We start from the raw sequence: 14,051 nt of genomic DNA on the forward strand, positions 1-14,051 counted from the left end.
AGACACCTACACATCACAGCCTCTAGAGAGTGAAGACCATCTCCCCTTTATTTCATCCCCTGGAAGCTTGCTATAGGGTTGCCGCTAGTCATCAGGACTAAACTTGATGATCTGGCTATTTGCATTACTTGGGGACTTTCCTTACAGCCCCAAAAGGGGTGAGCCATTGCCAGTGTTCCTCATACTAGCCCAAAGAATCAGATCATGACAGTAACCTCATGATTTCCCTTGAAGAGCTGCCTTATTAACTTTGGTGATTTCCCCACTGTTAGTCGTGCTCACTCAGTTATCATTGTCTCTAGGGTTTGTGCCATAGGGGCACTAACCTATGCCACTGTCTTATGTTGGGTTCTTTGCCCAGCATAGAAAAGGAAAATTATTACAGTCTGATTTGGTCTGTTAACGTAGGTAGAATTCCAGGAACTAAAGGTCAGAAATTAAATTTCCTCCTATGATCAATAGAAAGGGGTAGTTGCCTCTTGAGAACAATTTAGATCTAAGTTAGAGGCTTCTTGTCAAGTGTCCTCCATTAAAAAAAACAACCGCCCGCCAGCCTCCCCCCCCCAAAATAGCCTTGGCTTCTGGAGGTTCACAACTGAGCAAGGAAAAGCATAGGAAGGAAGTAGTATTCCATAGCCAGATTTGACAGGGTCAGTTAGTCAGACACTTCGCAGGCTTTGTAATTGCCTGTTTTAAGTCTTGAGTGTTAGGCCCAGCTTCTGTGCAAGTCTGTGAAGTCTTTTTATTTATCAGAACACCACTGAAAAGATGTTTTCAAAGCTTATTTCCCCGATGGGAGTATGCCTCTATATAATTTTGCATAAGTGCCCCAAGTCAAGTCTTTTAGGTTGTTGAACAGTGCTGTTCTGGCATATCCTGGCTGTGCTTTTCAGGAACAGTAACTTCCAGCTGATGTTTTTAGAGCAAGTTTGTTGTTTGCCAGTTGGTGGTGTTTTCATCTCTACAGACCTATCTAAACAGAGACAAATATTACCAAACAAGATCTTAATACAAAAAATCTACAACTGTTTGGCTCAGCTTTCTAAATGGGTTTTTTGGCTGTGTTGATGAACTGAATCCTTCCATTCCCAGGCCTTTCGTGTTTGCTTTAGGTGGAGATTGGAGGTAAGTATGGCGGTGCTTCTGCATAAATCAGGTGATTAGGTTAGACCTGAGTTCTCTGGATCGAGAAGCATGACATTCTCTTCTGGTAGGGTACAGACCCTATCTGTGAGCCCCAAAGCAGCATCAGTCTCCTAAACCTCCATAGATTTGTCCATATGCTGGGGAGGGACAAGGAGCAATGTTAGTTTAGCATGGGACGTACAAGCAGGAACAAGATTGGATGGGCTGTCACGTGCAGTCTGTTACATTCCTCTACCTGGAAAAGAAAAAGCATTTCTTGTGTCTGACTGGACCAGTTGCAGCTGGACAGGGCCAGCACAAGTTTCCAAATCCTCACAAGACATGAAGTGAATATTTTTAAAAGGTGTTTGTAAGTAACTACAAATAACATGAACATTCAGGGAAAATGTGACAGGAGGATGACATTTTTCACTCAGAAGGCAGTAACTCATACCATAATGGATCATCTGTGGTCAGGAACTCATCTCTCATCCCTGTCCTATTCCAGCATCCCACCCTACACCTCTGAATGCCACTGTTGCTCTGCAGCAGCTGCTGGGACTCTGTTGTCTCTTCTTACAGGGAAGCAAGTTGTATCAGAGAAGTGTTTTCCTGTATTACATCTTGCGGGATTTCTCTGCCTTCACCTGGAACCAGGGGCCATTGGCAGTGGCACCTACATGGTTGTCTCCCTGTGGACCATACTGCTTGATGCTGTCAGGCCACAGAAATGAGAAGTCTGGTTCTTCTGGCACCAAGTGAAACTTCAAGCACCGTCTCACCTTAGGTCCTTCATAGCTATTGTTTGTCCATGGCCCCACTTTGTCACAGGCCTGAAAATAGGTGAGGGAAGAGATCGATGAGGCTCTGTGTCAGCATTTAAAGTGAGTTATGGAAGGCTGAAGTAAAGAGCACAAGCAAATTCCATATCTTCTCTAACAGAACCAGCCAGATCAGGGCAGTAAAATCAGTCCTTCTATAACAGCCGCCTTCAAGGTGATATCTTCTTGTTGTGTATGTTTTTCTTCTCCACCTGGTCTAGTGTTACCTCTGGAAGGGGATTAGCAAACATGCTCTGTTAAGCCCTTACAGTTTAATAGCATTTGCTACTGTAATGGCAGCAATGCCTTTGTTTTGCTTCTCAGCCACGCACAGTTCAGTGTGTTGCACAGGCCCACACTTGGAGCGTTAGCAAAAGAGCAAGAGGCTCTTTGGCTTATCAGATAAGTCGTTTGAAGACTGGGAATAAAATGAGTTTCAACTTGGCAGCCCTTAAATGAATCACAGTCCCTTGGCCTTCAGTACGTACAGGGGTAGTAAGTTCTCGCTTTCTGTTCTCTTGCCCATTAGCAAGGAGGTGTCTAAGACGATTGTTTTTATTTCTGCAGGGAATTATGCACGAGACCAAACCAATTTTCACAGCGCAGTTCTATCCAGAGGCAAATCCAGGGCCAACAGACACAGAGGTACTGCAGCGATTGATCTGGGTTTGCTTTGGGATGGCTTGGAGACTATAGATATATATTAGCTAAGGTGAAAAGTCTTTATGTGGTGGCGGTCTTGAATCTTGTTTTTAGAAAAGTCAGGATCCTAAAAGAGGGCCCAGCCATCCATGGGCTTGTGCCTGCTTAGCTTGATCCACAGCTAATTATAAGCAGCAACAAGGCATCTATTGACTTCTGTGTGCTCTGGATCAATGATTCCATTCATATGACTTGTATGCTTTGAGTCCTGGTGGGATTATTTGTGTGTTGGAAGTTACTGAAGTGTTTAAGCCTTTGCAGGATCAGGCTCAAATCTCTTCTACCTGGGGTGGTTGCAAAAGGAAAAAGAATCTATCTTATAGAAAAAAGTACTAGCCAGATGCTTTGTAATAAAATCATTGCCTTTCTAATACATTTTAGTTCCAGTTTCAAATTTAATAATTACTGTAGAGTTATGTAAATGGATTCACACTTCCTCACTCTCGTTCTCCTAAGTGAAATGAAATTTTAATCCCCCATCTGTGACTTCACACAAATTCCGTAGCAATGGTTGTGTAGTCACAGAGTATGACTCAGCAGCAGCAGGGGATGTGGAAGGCAGGGAAGGCATGTCTGAACATAAATACACTATTTAGCATTTTCTTGACAAAGCAAGCTTGAAGAATACTTAGAAATGATTTATTTTAATCTTAATTTGATATTGTTGATTAAACCTACAAGTAAATCTCTAGATATCAAGAAGTTTCCTACCAGTCTGATTGACTTGTGGTTTTGGGTTCTTTTAAATTCACCCTCAGCTATGTATTTTCCAAGCCATTGTGCGCTTCCCCTGCTTGGATGGGTTTGGTAAACATCCTGCCTATCCCGCTAGGCTTGCAGGACCCATCCATACTCCTCGCCATCAGTGATTCCCTGCAGCCAGCCTCAGGAGCCGTGTGGACAGAAGCAGCTCTGCAAGCTCAGAGCTGGGTGCAGCTGGAGCCTCCCCTGGCTGCTGGTGGCTGCCTGCACGCCAGCGAGGGTCGCGCTGCCTCCCGTGCCTGGCGCTTGGCTGGCTGTGAGGCAGGCAGGGCGGGCAGGAGGCGCATGGAAACGGGAGAAGAGTTTTCTCTGAAGTCCCCTCTGGAGGGCAATACTGATCCAGCACCACTGACATACAGATGCACCTATTCAGATCCCAGCTCAGCAGCAGACTTCGTTCCACGTAGTTCCCTTGATCTGGTTAAGTGTATGGTCTTCTGATTTTTAACTTTTTAATGCACAGTCATTTATTACACTGTCAGCTATGTACAAGCAGAGCACACAGACGTGATTTATGTGTGTTTTCTCCCTGATACGACCTCACTTTCTTGAATGCAGCTTTGTCAGATAGTCAGAAGTCATTAAATAGATTTCAGATATGGTCCCCCTCTTCTCTGATGGTGTAAATATACCTCCTAAAGGTAACAGAGCAGAGCTGATGACTTTAGCTCACGAATGGCCTGTTTTTTCCTTCTTTGCTTGGTATTTATTTAGTTCCACTTTGGGGATTAAATACATGTGTTTGTTTTTTCCTAGTTCCTCTTTGATTCGTTTATGTCACTGGTTAAGAAAGAGAAAGGCACTACCATTGCCTCGGTCCTGCCCAAGGCTGGAGCGGCAGCTTCCAGAGTAGAGGTCGGTGTACAGATACTCGTTATCCCTGCCGGTCAGTTAGGCTAGAAGCTGTTAAATCCTACTGAGCACAGGGTACAAAATACATAGCGTAAAAAGCTGACCAGGGATGCCAAAGACAGGCCTCCCATACAAAACCTGTTAGATCTTTCTGCCTGTCTCACAGTCATCAGGTCTCTCTTGTTGTGTTATTAACTTTCTTTTCTTTGAGGAGGCTTTAAGAGCTGACATTTCATGTATTTTACTTTGTAGTTCTCCCAAGAAAGGAGCTCTCCTAACAGTTTATGAGGTGCCCTTCGATAATCTGGCCATGAGAGTTTGCCAGCAGCTTAATGCTGATGCTCTGTTGCTTAGCAAATAAGTGTGGAATTCCTAGTATGAGATAAATTTCCTACAGTTTTGCTATCTTAGAAAGCAGCTGAACTTCACGGGCAGCCAGACTGAGGCATGGTTGTCTATAAGCGCATGATACACATTTATTGTATGCCTTATGCATAAGTCATGTGTTTGTCTAACCAGATACTCAGGGGAGAGGTTCAGTAGAAATATTCTTGGAAGTAAAATTGCAGTGTTTTTGAAGGTGACTTTTCTTCCCGTTTAGAACTTCCATTTTGTAATTTGAAGCTGTTCTGTGCTGCGCAGGCTGTTCATTCCCACCACTGTGGGAAACATGCTGACTGTTTCATACCATTTTGCACTTCTAGGTCTCCAAAGTTCTCCTTCTAGGATCTGGGGGTCTGTCGATCGGTCAGGCAGGGGAATTTGATTACTCTGGATCCCAGGCTGTGAAAGCCATGAAGGTGAGAGGATACTCTGAAAATGTTAATCTAATTTAATTTACTTTCCCTTCTCGTATCTAACTGTGATCGTCCAAGTGTCACTGGGGCAGGGAGGCTGGTGAGAATTAATGACTGTAGGTAAATCTAACTATTTTCTTCTGTTTGTGAATTTGTTGGTTGAGTGATTTGAGTTAACTATTCAGAATTATCTACCAGAGAGAAATTTCCTTGAGTTTGCATTGCAGTCTTTAAGCAGTTTATTATTTGTGGTGGGTGACTGGTCACTCTAGGCTTGTCATATTGTCAAATGAATGTAAATGAAGGGGAATATGGTCAGCAATGTCTGAGCTAAATTACTGAAACTTTTGTGGTAAGCAGAGACACTGCAAGGCTGAATACTGAAAAAGACTGAACTGTTGACTGCTGTCAAGACTGATATGCACAAGATTTTGAGCCCCTTATCAAGGCAGTTTTTGTAAATGAGATATATGTATATTTATTTTAAATGAGATAAAATTTTTAAAGCTTTAAATATTCCAAGCTTTGTTCCCAGAATAAATTTGTAAGCTTAAAAGGAACGAATGAAAAATTGTTCTTCGGGATGGATTTTGTCCGGTCAACTTACTGCCCAGTTTCTGCTGATCCTTTCCTGAAGATTGTAGGGATGTATGTTTGCTGGGATGAACACAAATGCATGTGTACGCCTGTATGTGCCTGAGAAATGCATGCTTTTGAGGAGGTCCTTGTGCATGTTTTGCTTGCAGCCTCCTGCATATTGACATGCGTGATGGGTTTCTGCATGCCATTCCTAAGCGAATGCATAGTACAACTGGGAGAGCTTGCAGAGCTCTGACAGATCCAGAGCAGATGTAGCAGCTGCCTTCAGACAAGGTGAAGATTGCGAGCGGCTCCAACACCAGTCTGACTTAAGTCAGGCCCGCTCTGTTCCTGTGCTGATCCTAGAGTTAGCAAAGGGAAAAGTCAATTAGAGTAACCTTAAAATTAATCTGGCGTAGGTCAGGGTTGAATCCCAGTTTTACAACACATCTGGTATTGCATATGCTTTGTTTGTGTCCTGTATTGAATCTGCTAGCTGCTAGTTTGAAGTGGCCACAGCATCAAGGAGACAAGAACAGATTAGGAGTGGATGATGCCAGAGTTGGTGAGCACAGATAACAGAGTCGGAAAGAAGGCCTCTCTCTTGCCTTCATTTTCTCTTTCGTCCTTCAAACTCAGCTCAAGTTTCTGGAATAAAAAGTGTTTTTTATGATAAATCTCCCTAGCTTGACCTTCCACAGTGCCCTTTCCCTTCCTGTGGCCACCAGCCAGCTGCTCTGATCTGCAGGCTCATCAGCCTTTCCAGCGGCAGCACTTGCTCTTCCTGACCTTGCCTCTGGCAGCGTGATTTACAGCTGCGTGTAGGAGAAGAGGCAGTTGGCCAGTGGCTGCCAAGGGAAAGCTGCAGAGTATGGATGGCAGACAATGGGGACAGTTAATAGGAGACAAAAGAGATTTCTTTCCCCTTAGACTATCTTTTTTTCTTTTAAATAATCAATATTGATTCTTACTGCTGGGCATTCTGCTTCACTCTGCTGCTTTTTGCTCTTCTTCATAGCCTGTTAGACCCCAATGCATTTTAAGACAAGTGCTGTTGTTTGCATTTAGTCTTGTACAGTTAAGTGTGTGCCTCTTTTTAAGAGTAAAATCCTTGTGGAGCTGGGCCTCCCCCTGGTCAGTGGATTTGTATTTGCAAGAATGTTCATGAGAGGCAGGAACATCCCATGAAGAGCAGGGCCTGGGAGCACCTGTGGATAACAGAGACCGGCTCATGGTCATCTGAAAAACCTTCTTGAGTACTTGCTTTGGGGATTCTCCCAACTGTTCTGAATACAGGTGGGTATTATACAAAAAGAGGTGCCCTCCTGGAGTGTTATTAATTCACTGTTTTAATTAACTCGTGACAAAGATCTCCAGTCAGGATAGAGGATCATTGCACAGAGTGCTGTGAGCTTGTCTGGAGAAAAAAAAAAAAAGAAAGAAAGAAAAAGAAAAGGCAGAAGTTGAAGGAAAAGGTTGCACAGGCAAACAAATGGATTAAAATCCAGCATCCCAAACAAATGGGCCTGAGGATGTGGTATCAGCAAAACGTGTCTCTCTTAGCACAGTGGGCATTAATTCTGCTCGTTAATTATCTTCCTCATCACTGCCAGCTGGTCCTTAAGACACCTTGCCCCAGATAAGTAGGAAAGCAAGGGCTGAGATATGCGGCTACTCCAGCTCATTGGAAAGTGATGTTCCTTCCCCCTCCCCTTTCATTGCAACAAAAGTATAACCATGAATTTCTGAGTGCACATATCAGAGAAGGATGTTTTGGTCAGAAAACTATCCTTCTCCCTCTGCACTGCCATGAAAATTAACCAGTTTGGGGTGATTTCTCTAAAACCCAAATATTTTCCATAACAGTTTAATCTCTTCTCTTCCTGCTCTGTTCCACACATGTCCAAAGCACACTTTTCTGTTCAGTGAAAAAATCCAATTTGCTGTGAGGAAAAAATGTCAGAAATTTATGGCCAGTCTTTAAAGTGGTATTTTAAGTTATTGAAGGAAAGTGAAGAAGTGTTATTCAGTGTCTGAACTTAGCAGGCAGAGAGAACATTGTGTAAGAATCCCACTGCTCCAGCTGAGCTATGTATTTGTTCCCACAAACAACTGGTTAAACAATACCAAATTTGAAGCAAACAGAAAAATCCTGTGGTGTTTTCATATTGTTTGTGAACTGAGGGGAAACAGCAAGCTCTGTATGGGTCCCAGTAATGCTTCCATAGCATTTGCTTGGGGAATGGCTAACTTCAGCCTACCAACCCTCTTCCTGTTTGTCTTTATTCTTTTTTTACCATTTCTAATCACAATTCCTATTTGTTCTGAAAGTTTGCATTCTTGTTTCTTATCCTCCCCTCTTTCTGTATAGTGTATCTTTTTCTTAAAATATATTTTACATCTGTAGTTAGTATTGTTTGCGAAGAATTTGTTTCTTTTGTAGAAGCTTATTTTCGTATAAGTTGATGGGAATGAGAGTGAGTTCCCATAAAAATCAGGCCACAGTCTTTTTACTTCCTGATACCCGTTTTCATAAAGCGGTAATGCACTGTTCTTTGTCTGTCTGTGGTTGACAGGTATGTTTAAGCTTAGCCACGTTCTAGTCTGATTGTTATTAGCCACACTTGGTCGGCTTCCTCATTACCCCCTAATGCTTCAAGAGAGAGGAGAGTTGATAATCTCAGCTCTGCCTTAAACTTTTGCATTATTGTGCAAATTGGAGTGAAATTCTGCCTGTAACTGGGAGGGTGGCAAAACTCACTGGTATAGCAGGAGACAGATTATAAACTTTAGTTTCTCTTTATCTCAGTTTCTCATCTGTGACAGAAAAAATTATGTGGTTTTTTTGGCTAACCTTTGCCTTGCACGTAGAGGCAGACTCCATCTTTTATTACATACGATATCAAATAAAAAGGTTTGGGAGAAGGTTTTTAAGTGTTACTTTGGAACACGTAACTGTGAGAAACCTTCTTCAAGTCTTTCTGAGCCTACAAAAAGGGACCTCAGACCGGTATAGATTTTTATTGCTGCTATCTTCTGTAAAAGTGGAGGTGATAACACCAGGAAAATTAAAGTCTGTTTCTGGAAAATCTAAAAATGTATTCTTGTACTTTTACTAGTGGGTACAAAAATTTGAGAACTATTCAGATACCTATGATCAAAGAGCTAATGCTTGGCAAGAAAAGACATGTTTTTTGATTAAAATTGCTTTGTTTTTTCATTTTCGGTCTGATTTCCAACAGAAATAAAACATATGTGATTATGCTGCTGTGTCTTCCAGTCTCCCCCATGTAACTTCTGAACGTATTAAACAATTTCAAACAAATTTTTGAACGGGGAGGGAATCTCCATTCCCTCAAGTTTCACAAAAGTAGAGGACAAAAGGAAAGAATCAGTGTCATACCAGTTGTTACAAGATACCAGAAGTCCATTATGGACTAAGCCATAAGGAACCGGGCTTTCTAAATTCTTCTGTTGGTGGCATTGCTTGTTGAAGGCCACCTCTCCTTGCTGCTGATAATGCTGTTAGCTCTTTTTCCACATATACCTAAATTTCATTGAGGTAAAATAAATTGAATTTAGTAAAATAAATGTAATGCCGACTTTCATTTTTCAGGAAGAAAATGTGAAAATCATTCTCATGAATCCCAATATTGCTTCAGTGCAGACCAATGAGACTGGCTTAAAGCAAGCTGATGCTGTCTACTTCCTCCCCATCACTCCACACTTTGTTACGGAGGTCATCAAGGCTGAGCGGCCTGACGGATTAATTCTGGGCATGGGCGGCCAGACGGCTCTCAACTGTGGTGGGTACAGTATAGGAGCCTTGGCTCTCCGCAGCTGAACTCATTGCTCTCACCATGTGTTAAGCAGGCTTCATTTCGACAGAAATATAAGACCCATGTGCCTGATACATTGTCCAGGTTGCCACAGGGAATGGGCAGAGATGCTGACTGTGGGTCAGTGAGTGATTGTTAAGCTGTGAACTTATATCCGATGGCTATTTTTGATACTTAAAAGTAATTTGGGTATTCTGCTTTGCAGCTTAAGTCTGTGTTACCATAGTTGGATTGGGGATATTCTAACTATAAACAGTGATCTGATGGGTGATCACCTTGAGGCAGAGACCAAAATGAAAAGTTGGTTGCCTTTAGCTCCTTGCAACGGTATCCAATAACACTGATCTGTTTTGGATTGCAGATGATGGCCAAACAGTAACTTCACCTCTAGTGCCAGGCTTCATAAATTTTAGGCCAGAAACTTTCGCTTTATGGCTCTGAGTTTTAATACTGATAAAGAATAGTAAAATTATGTGTTGATGAGGCCAGACAAGCAGTCAGCTAATCAGATATCTTCTGGATACTTTCTTCATCCACTGTAAGTCCTCAAAACTCTGGCTTGGCTTGTGCTGCAGGAGTGGAACTCTTCAAGCAAGGAGTGCTGCAGAAGTACGGTGTGAAGGTCCTAGGTACATCAGTTGAATCCATCATGGCTACAGAGGATAGACAGCTCTTTTCTGACAAACTGACTGAGCTGAATGAAAAGATTGCTCCTAGCTTTGCAGTGGAATCGGTAAATCAGACAGTTTTGAAGATGTGGTTACTGTTGCCTGTTTGAGTTATTAAAAAAAAATGGTTTTGTTTGAACGCTTAATACAGCCATGGACACTGTAGCTTGTACACTTTCATCAGCATTCCACAGTGATTGATGTTGGTTCAGAGTAATTTAGGATGGATGAAAATGAAATTAAGCACTTGGAAAGTATAAGCTAATTTAACCATTGACAAGAAAAGTAAATTAGGTCGGAGTCGTCTGTGCTGTAGTACAAAAATATATACCATTTCAGTGGCTACTCTTTTTTTTTTTTTTTTTTTTTTTTTTTTTTTTTTAATACTTGCGCAAGCCGTATAGGCTTAGGATTTCAGGTCCTCAAAATCAGCACTACTGAAATCCCTCCTGAAGTGAAAAAGTAATTGGTGCAGTGGGAAGGCCTGTTTGAGTTTGGAGGAAACTCTTAAACCGAGATGTCTGTTGGTTTATTTGATGCTATAGTCTGGGAAGACAGACCAGGTAAGGACATTTCCTTGGGAAGGCAGCAGGGAAGTCGACACGTAACTTAAGGACAGAATTCGCTTCCCGGAGTCCATGCTCCCATTTTCTGCTGCTTGGCAGAACAAAGCAGTGTTACAAAACAGAGTTAATTCTTTTTCTTTTGTCTTCAGACAGTGTAGTGTCTTACTCATTTCCAGTTAAATGAGCAAACGCAGTTGAAGACTTTATTCAGCTTAGCTTTTATCATGGCTTCTGAAACATATTTTCCTCTGCTTTAAGGTTGAAGATGCTTTGGAGGCAGCTGAAAAGATCTGCTACCCTGTCATGATACGTTCTGCTTATGCCCTTGGTGGTCTGGGATCAGGCATATGTCATGATAAGGAAAGTCTGCTGGATCTTGGTATCAAGGTATGTCTGCAATTGCAAACCCTAGGAATGGAGCCAGGACCTCTGATTTTTAGATATTCTTCTATTAGTTACAGTGTAGGGGGTACATACCCTATGTTTGTCCCTAAAATGTTATCATGATAGCTTGTAATGTCCTCTTTTCATAATTTCTGTTACTTACTTGGATAATGCAAATGATTAGATGACACATCAGTTAAATTCACCAGAAATTAGTCATAATTTGAGCAAATGTTTCAGTAATTATGCTCAAAAAAGAAACACAGTAGACTCCTTCCACCTGCCTTCAGGAGTGAATAGCACATGAAAGATGCGGAGGGAGTTAAAACTTCTGAAGAGCTCAGTGATAACAGTATCAGGGACAGAAGAGCTAGGAGGCTTGGGCCTCTGCTGTGTTTCCATCTAAATGTGGTGTTTTTGCAGGGTTGAACGCTCATGTAGAGATTTAACAGGACAGCACTTCAAAATTTGACATTGGCCAGCTGCCTCTGGCTAAGAAGTGACAGTTTTCTTTTTGTAGGAAATCTGATTGTTTTCTTTAAATTTGCTGTGAAAAGTAAACAGTTAATTGCAGGGGGGAAGCCTTTTTCTGGCAAAAATGCTGAATTTTAACAAAAAATATCAAGTTGTCTTTAAAAACCTTGGTTTTCTGTGTTTCCTGATTTACTGAGGTTCTTAATCCTTCATGAATCTCTGGAAAGAAACACTGCTGATGCCAGCAAGAAGAGCGCTATGTGAAAATTACTTTTTTATATTCCCCTAAACTGCTGTCTTTCTAACAGATTTTGAGCCCAGTGTGCACAGTGCTGAACAAATATCTGCTCGGGCAGCATCTGTCCCAGGGAGTCTCAGGGACAAGACAGACAGGAGCAGGAGAGAGGTGGTGGGTGCTGCAACCCCATGTTATGGATTGATGGCTGAAGTTGGGAACACTGCTTGCACAAGCTTACACATGGTCTCTATTCAGAAAAAGCAGAAATTTACTCAGAGACCTTCTGAATATAGCTCTCTGAAAGGTTTCTGTCAAAACATTTTTCAGTAGGAAAACCTGTTTTTGATCAGTGTTTCTTTTTGTTAATGAAAAATATTTTTGAACATCTCCATTTCTCTCTGAAAAAATGTAAAGCAACAGCTTTTTATAAACATCTTATTTTCTGTAAAATTTTAGGGGTGGTGCAATTAATATTTTTAGTAAAATATTCATATTTCTGAAACCTCCCTTTTTTTTCCTACCAGAAGTCCTATTCTATTTTACTATTTAAGTAAAGATTTCCATTTTTTTCAAAAATGTTGCTAAAGGAACTTCAACATTTTGAATAAAGAGCAATATTTCAAAATTTACCATGTAAAATAATTTGGGTATTTTTGGATTAGCTTTACTCTTGGCTCTCAGTTTCACAGCTCAGCAGAACCTCTGTTCTTTCCTTTTCAATTAAGAAGACAGTCTGTAGTATTTCTATGAACCAGATTTTCAAACGCTGGACTTCAGGCATGACTGACTGGGAATATAATTCAGATAACTGAACACCTGTAGGCATATCTTTTCCTAGCACAGCCAATTTAAGTATTCTGGCATTGAGTTGATGTCACCTGAGACAGCTCATCTTGAGTAACAGGAGGCACTAGAGGGTACCGCAGGAGCAGCACAGATTACAGGCACAGCTGGGTTTTCCCCTGCCAAACCTCCAGTTCGGTGCCTGTTTAGCGAAATGGCCAACTAGGTGGGTGTGAAGTACCACTCCTCTAGCCTACGCTCTTTTTTGGGAGTACAGCAGCTGAGCTAAGGGCAACATTTGAGTTACAGCTTGAGCTAGCTGTGCAGAGGGGACAGCACTGAAGACTGATTCATGGGCAGCATTAAAAAAGAGAAGTTTTGTAAAGGATGAATTGATAATGTGCCTGTTACTTTCTGGGATTCTAAGCGAGGTGTGATTAATGTTTTATGTCTGCTAATATTAAGGCCATTTTTTCACTTAGATAATACTCATTTACCAACAAACTATTTTTCATTTTTGTCTCCCGTGCTGAGGAGTGCTTTCAAGAATAGTTTAAGAATAAATCATGAATCTTGCTTCTGGTTAGTATGCCAGTGATAAGCAGCATTATTAGTGCTATTAAACAGTGTTTGCTAGCGCCTCCCATTGCTTTGTCATTTAGCTTTCTGCAGAGTTGTCCACCTGAAGTACATGGGTCTACCCACATACACCATATCAAGCATGTATCTGTTGCAGGATTGGAGCCTTAGATATTTTTATATTCCTATTCATTATTTATATGCCATTGCAAGCTCAAGTGCCTTGCTGTTTTTTCTGCCATCTAATCACACAAATATTTTCCATGCCTTTCAAATGAAGCTAATGCAAAATTATTAAAAGAAAAAAAAAAAACCAACAAAAACACATAAGGTGCTTGTCATCAGTGCTATAAACTTTGCTTATCTTCATCTTTCATTTTTTTTGTGTCGGTTTGGGATGTCTGGAGAGGTGCCACAGAACCTTAAATGTGAAAATATGTTCTAATAAGGTTTTCTTACTGTTCATTTTCTCTAACATATCCCCAGGCATTTGCAGTGACTAACCAAATTCTGGTGGAAAAGTCAGTTGTTGGCTGGAAGGAGATAGAGTATGAAGTTGTGAGAGATGCTGCTGATAACTGTATTGCTGTCTGCAATATGGAAAACATTGATGCTATGGGAGTCCACACAGGTAGGCTTGGGTGCAGGGCAGCTCACCACAAATGACTCTTTTTGCATTTCTGCGTAGTGCCCTTCTGCCTGCCACAGTTGACGTAGTTGTGTGATCAGTGGGGTGGGCTCTAGGAGTGCTTACTAGGTGTTGGGTACCTCTAGTTTGGGGGTGAAGCAGATTTTGCCAGGCAGCACCTACTGCTATGATCCCATTTTCCACAAGCTTACCAGTCTTCTCCAAAATCCAGTGCTGGGACTCCATCCGTCTAT

General features: G+C 41.6%; 1 protein-coding gene across 6 annotated transcripts in view; it reads left to right on the plus strand.

The window, feature by feature from the left end:
• The window catches only part of CPS1 (carbamoyl-phosphate synthase 1), a 117,013-nt gene that overhangs the window by 45,476 nt on the left and 57,486 nt on the right, over positions 1-14,051 (plus strand). For all 6 annotated transcript variants that reach the window (XM_064515337.1, XM_064515333.1, XM_064515338.1 and 3 more), the window contains 7 exons: positions 2,514-2,591; positions 4,167-4,265; positions 4,967-5,062; positions 9,255-9,444; positions 10,053-10,210; positions 10,970-11,098; positions 13,656-13,800. In XM_064515337.1, coding sequence (XP_064371407.1) covers positions 2,514-2,591; positions 4,167-4,265; positions 4,967-5,062; positions 9,255-9,444; positions 10,053-10,210; positions 10,970-11,098; positions 13,656-13,800 — 895 coding nt within the window. The remainder of the gene's footprint in view (positions 1-2,513; positions 2,592-4,166; positions 4,266-4,966; positions 5,063-9,254; positions 9,445-10,052; positions 10,211-10,969; positions 11,099-13,655; positions 13,801-14,051) is intronic.

This window comes from Dromaius novaehollandiae, chromosome 7 (genome assembly GCF_036370855.1).
Source record: "Dromaius novaehollandiae isolate bDroNov1 chromosome 7, bDroNov1.hap1, whole genome shotgun sequence".
Classification (NCBI taxonomy): Eukaryota; Metazoa; Chordata; class Aves; order Casuariiformes; family Dromaiidae; genus Dromaius; species Dromaius novaehollandiae.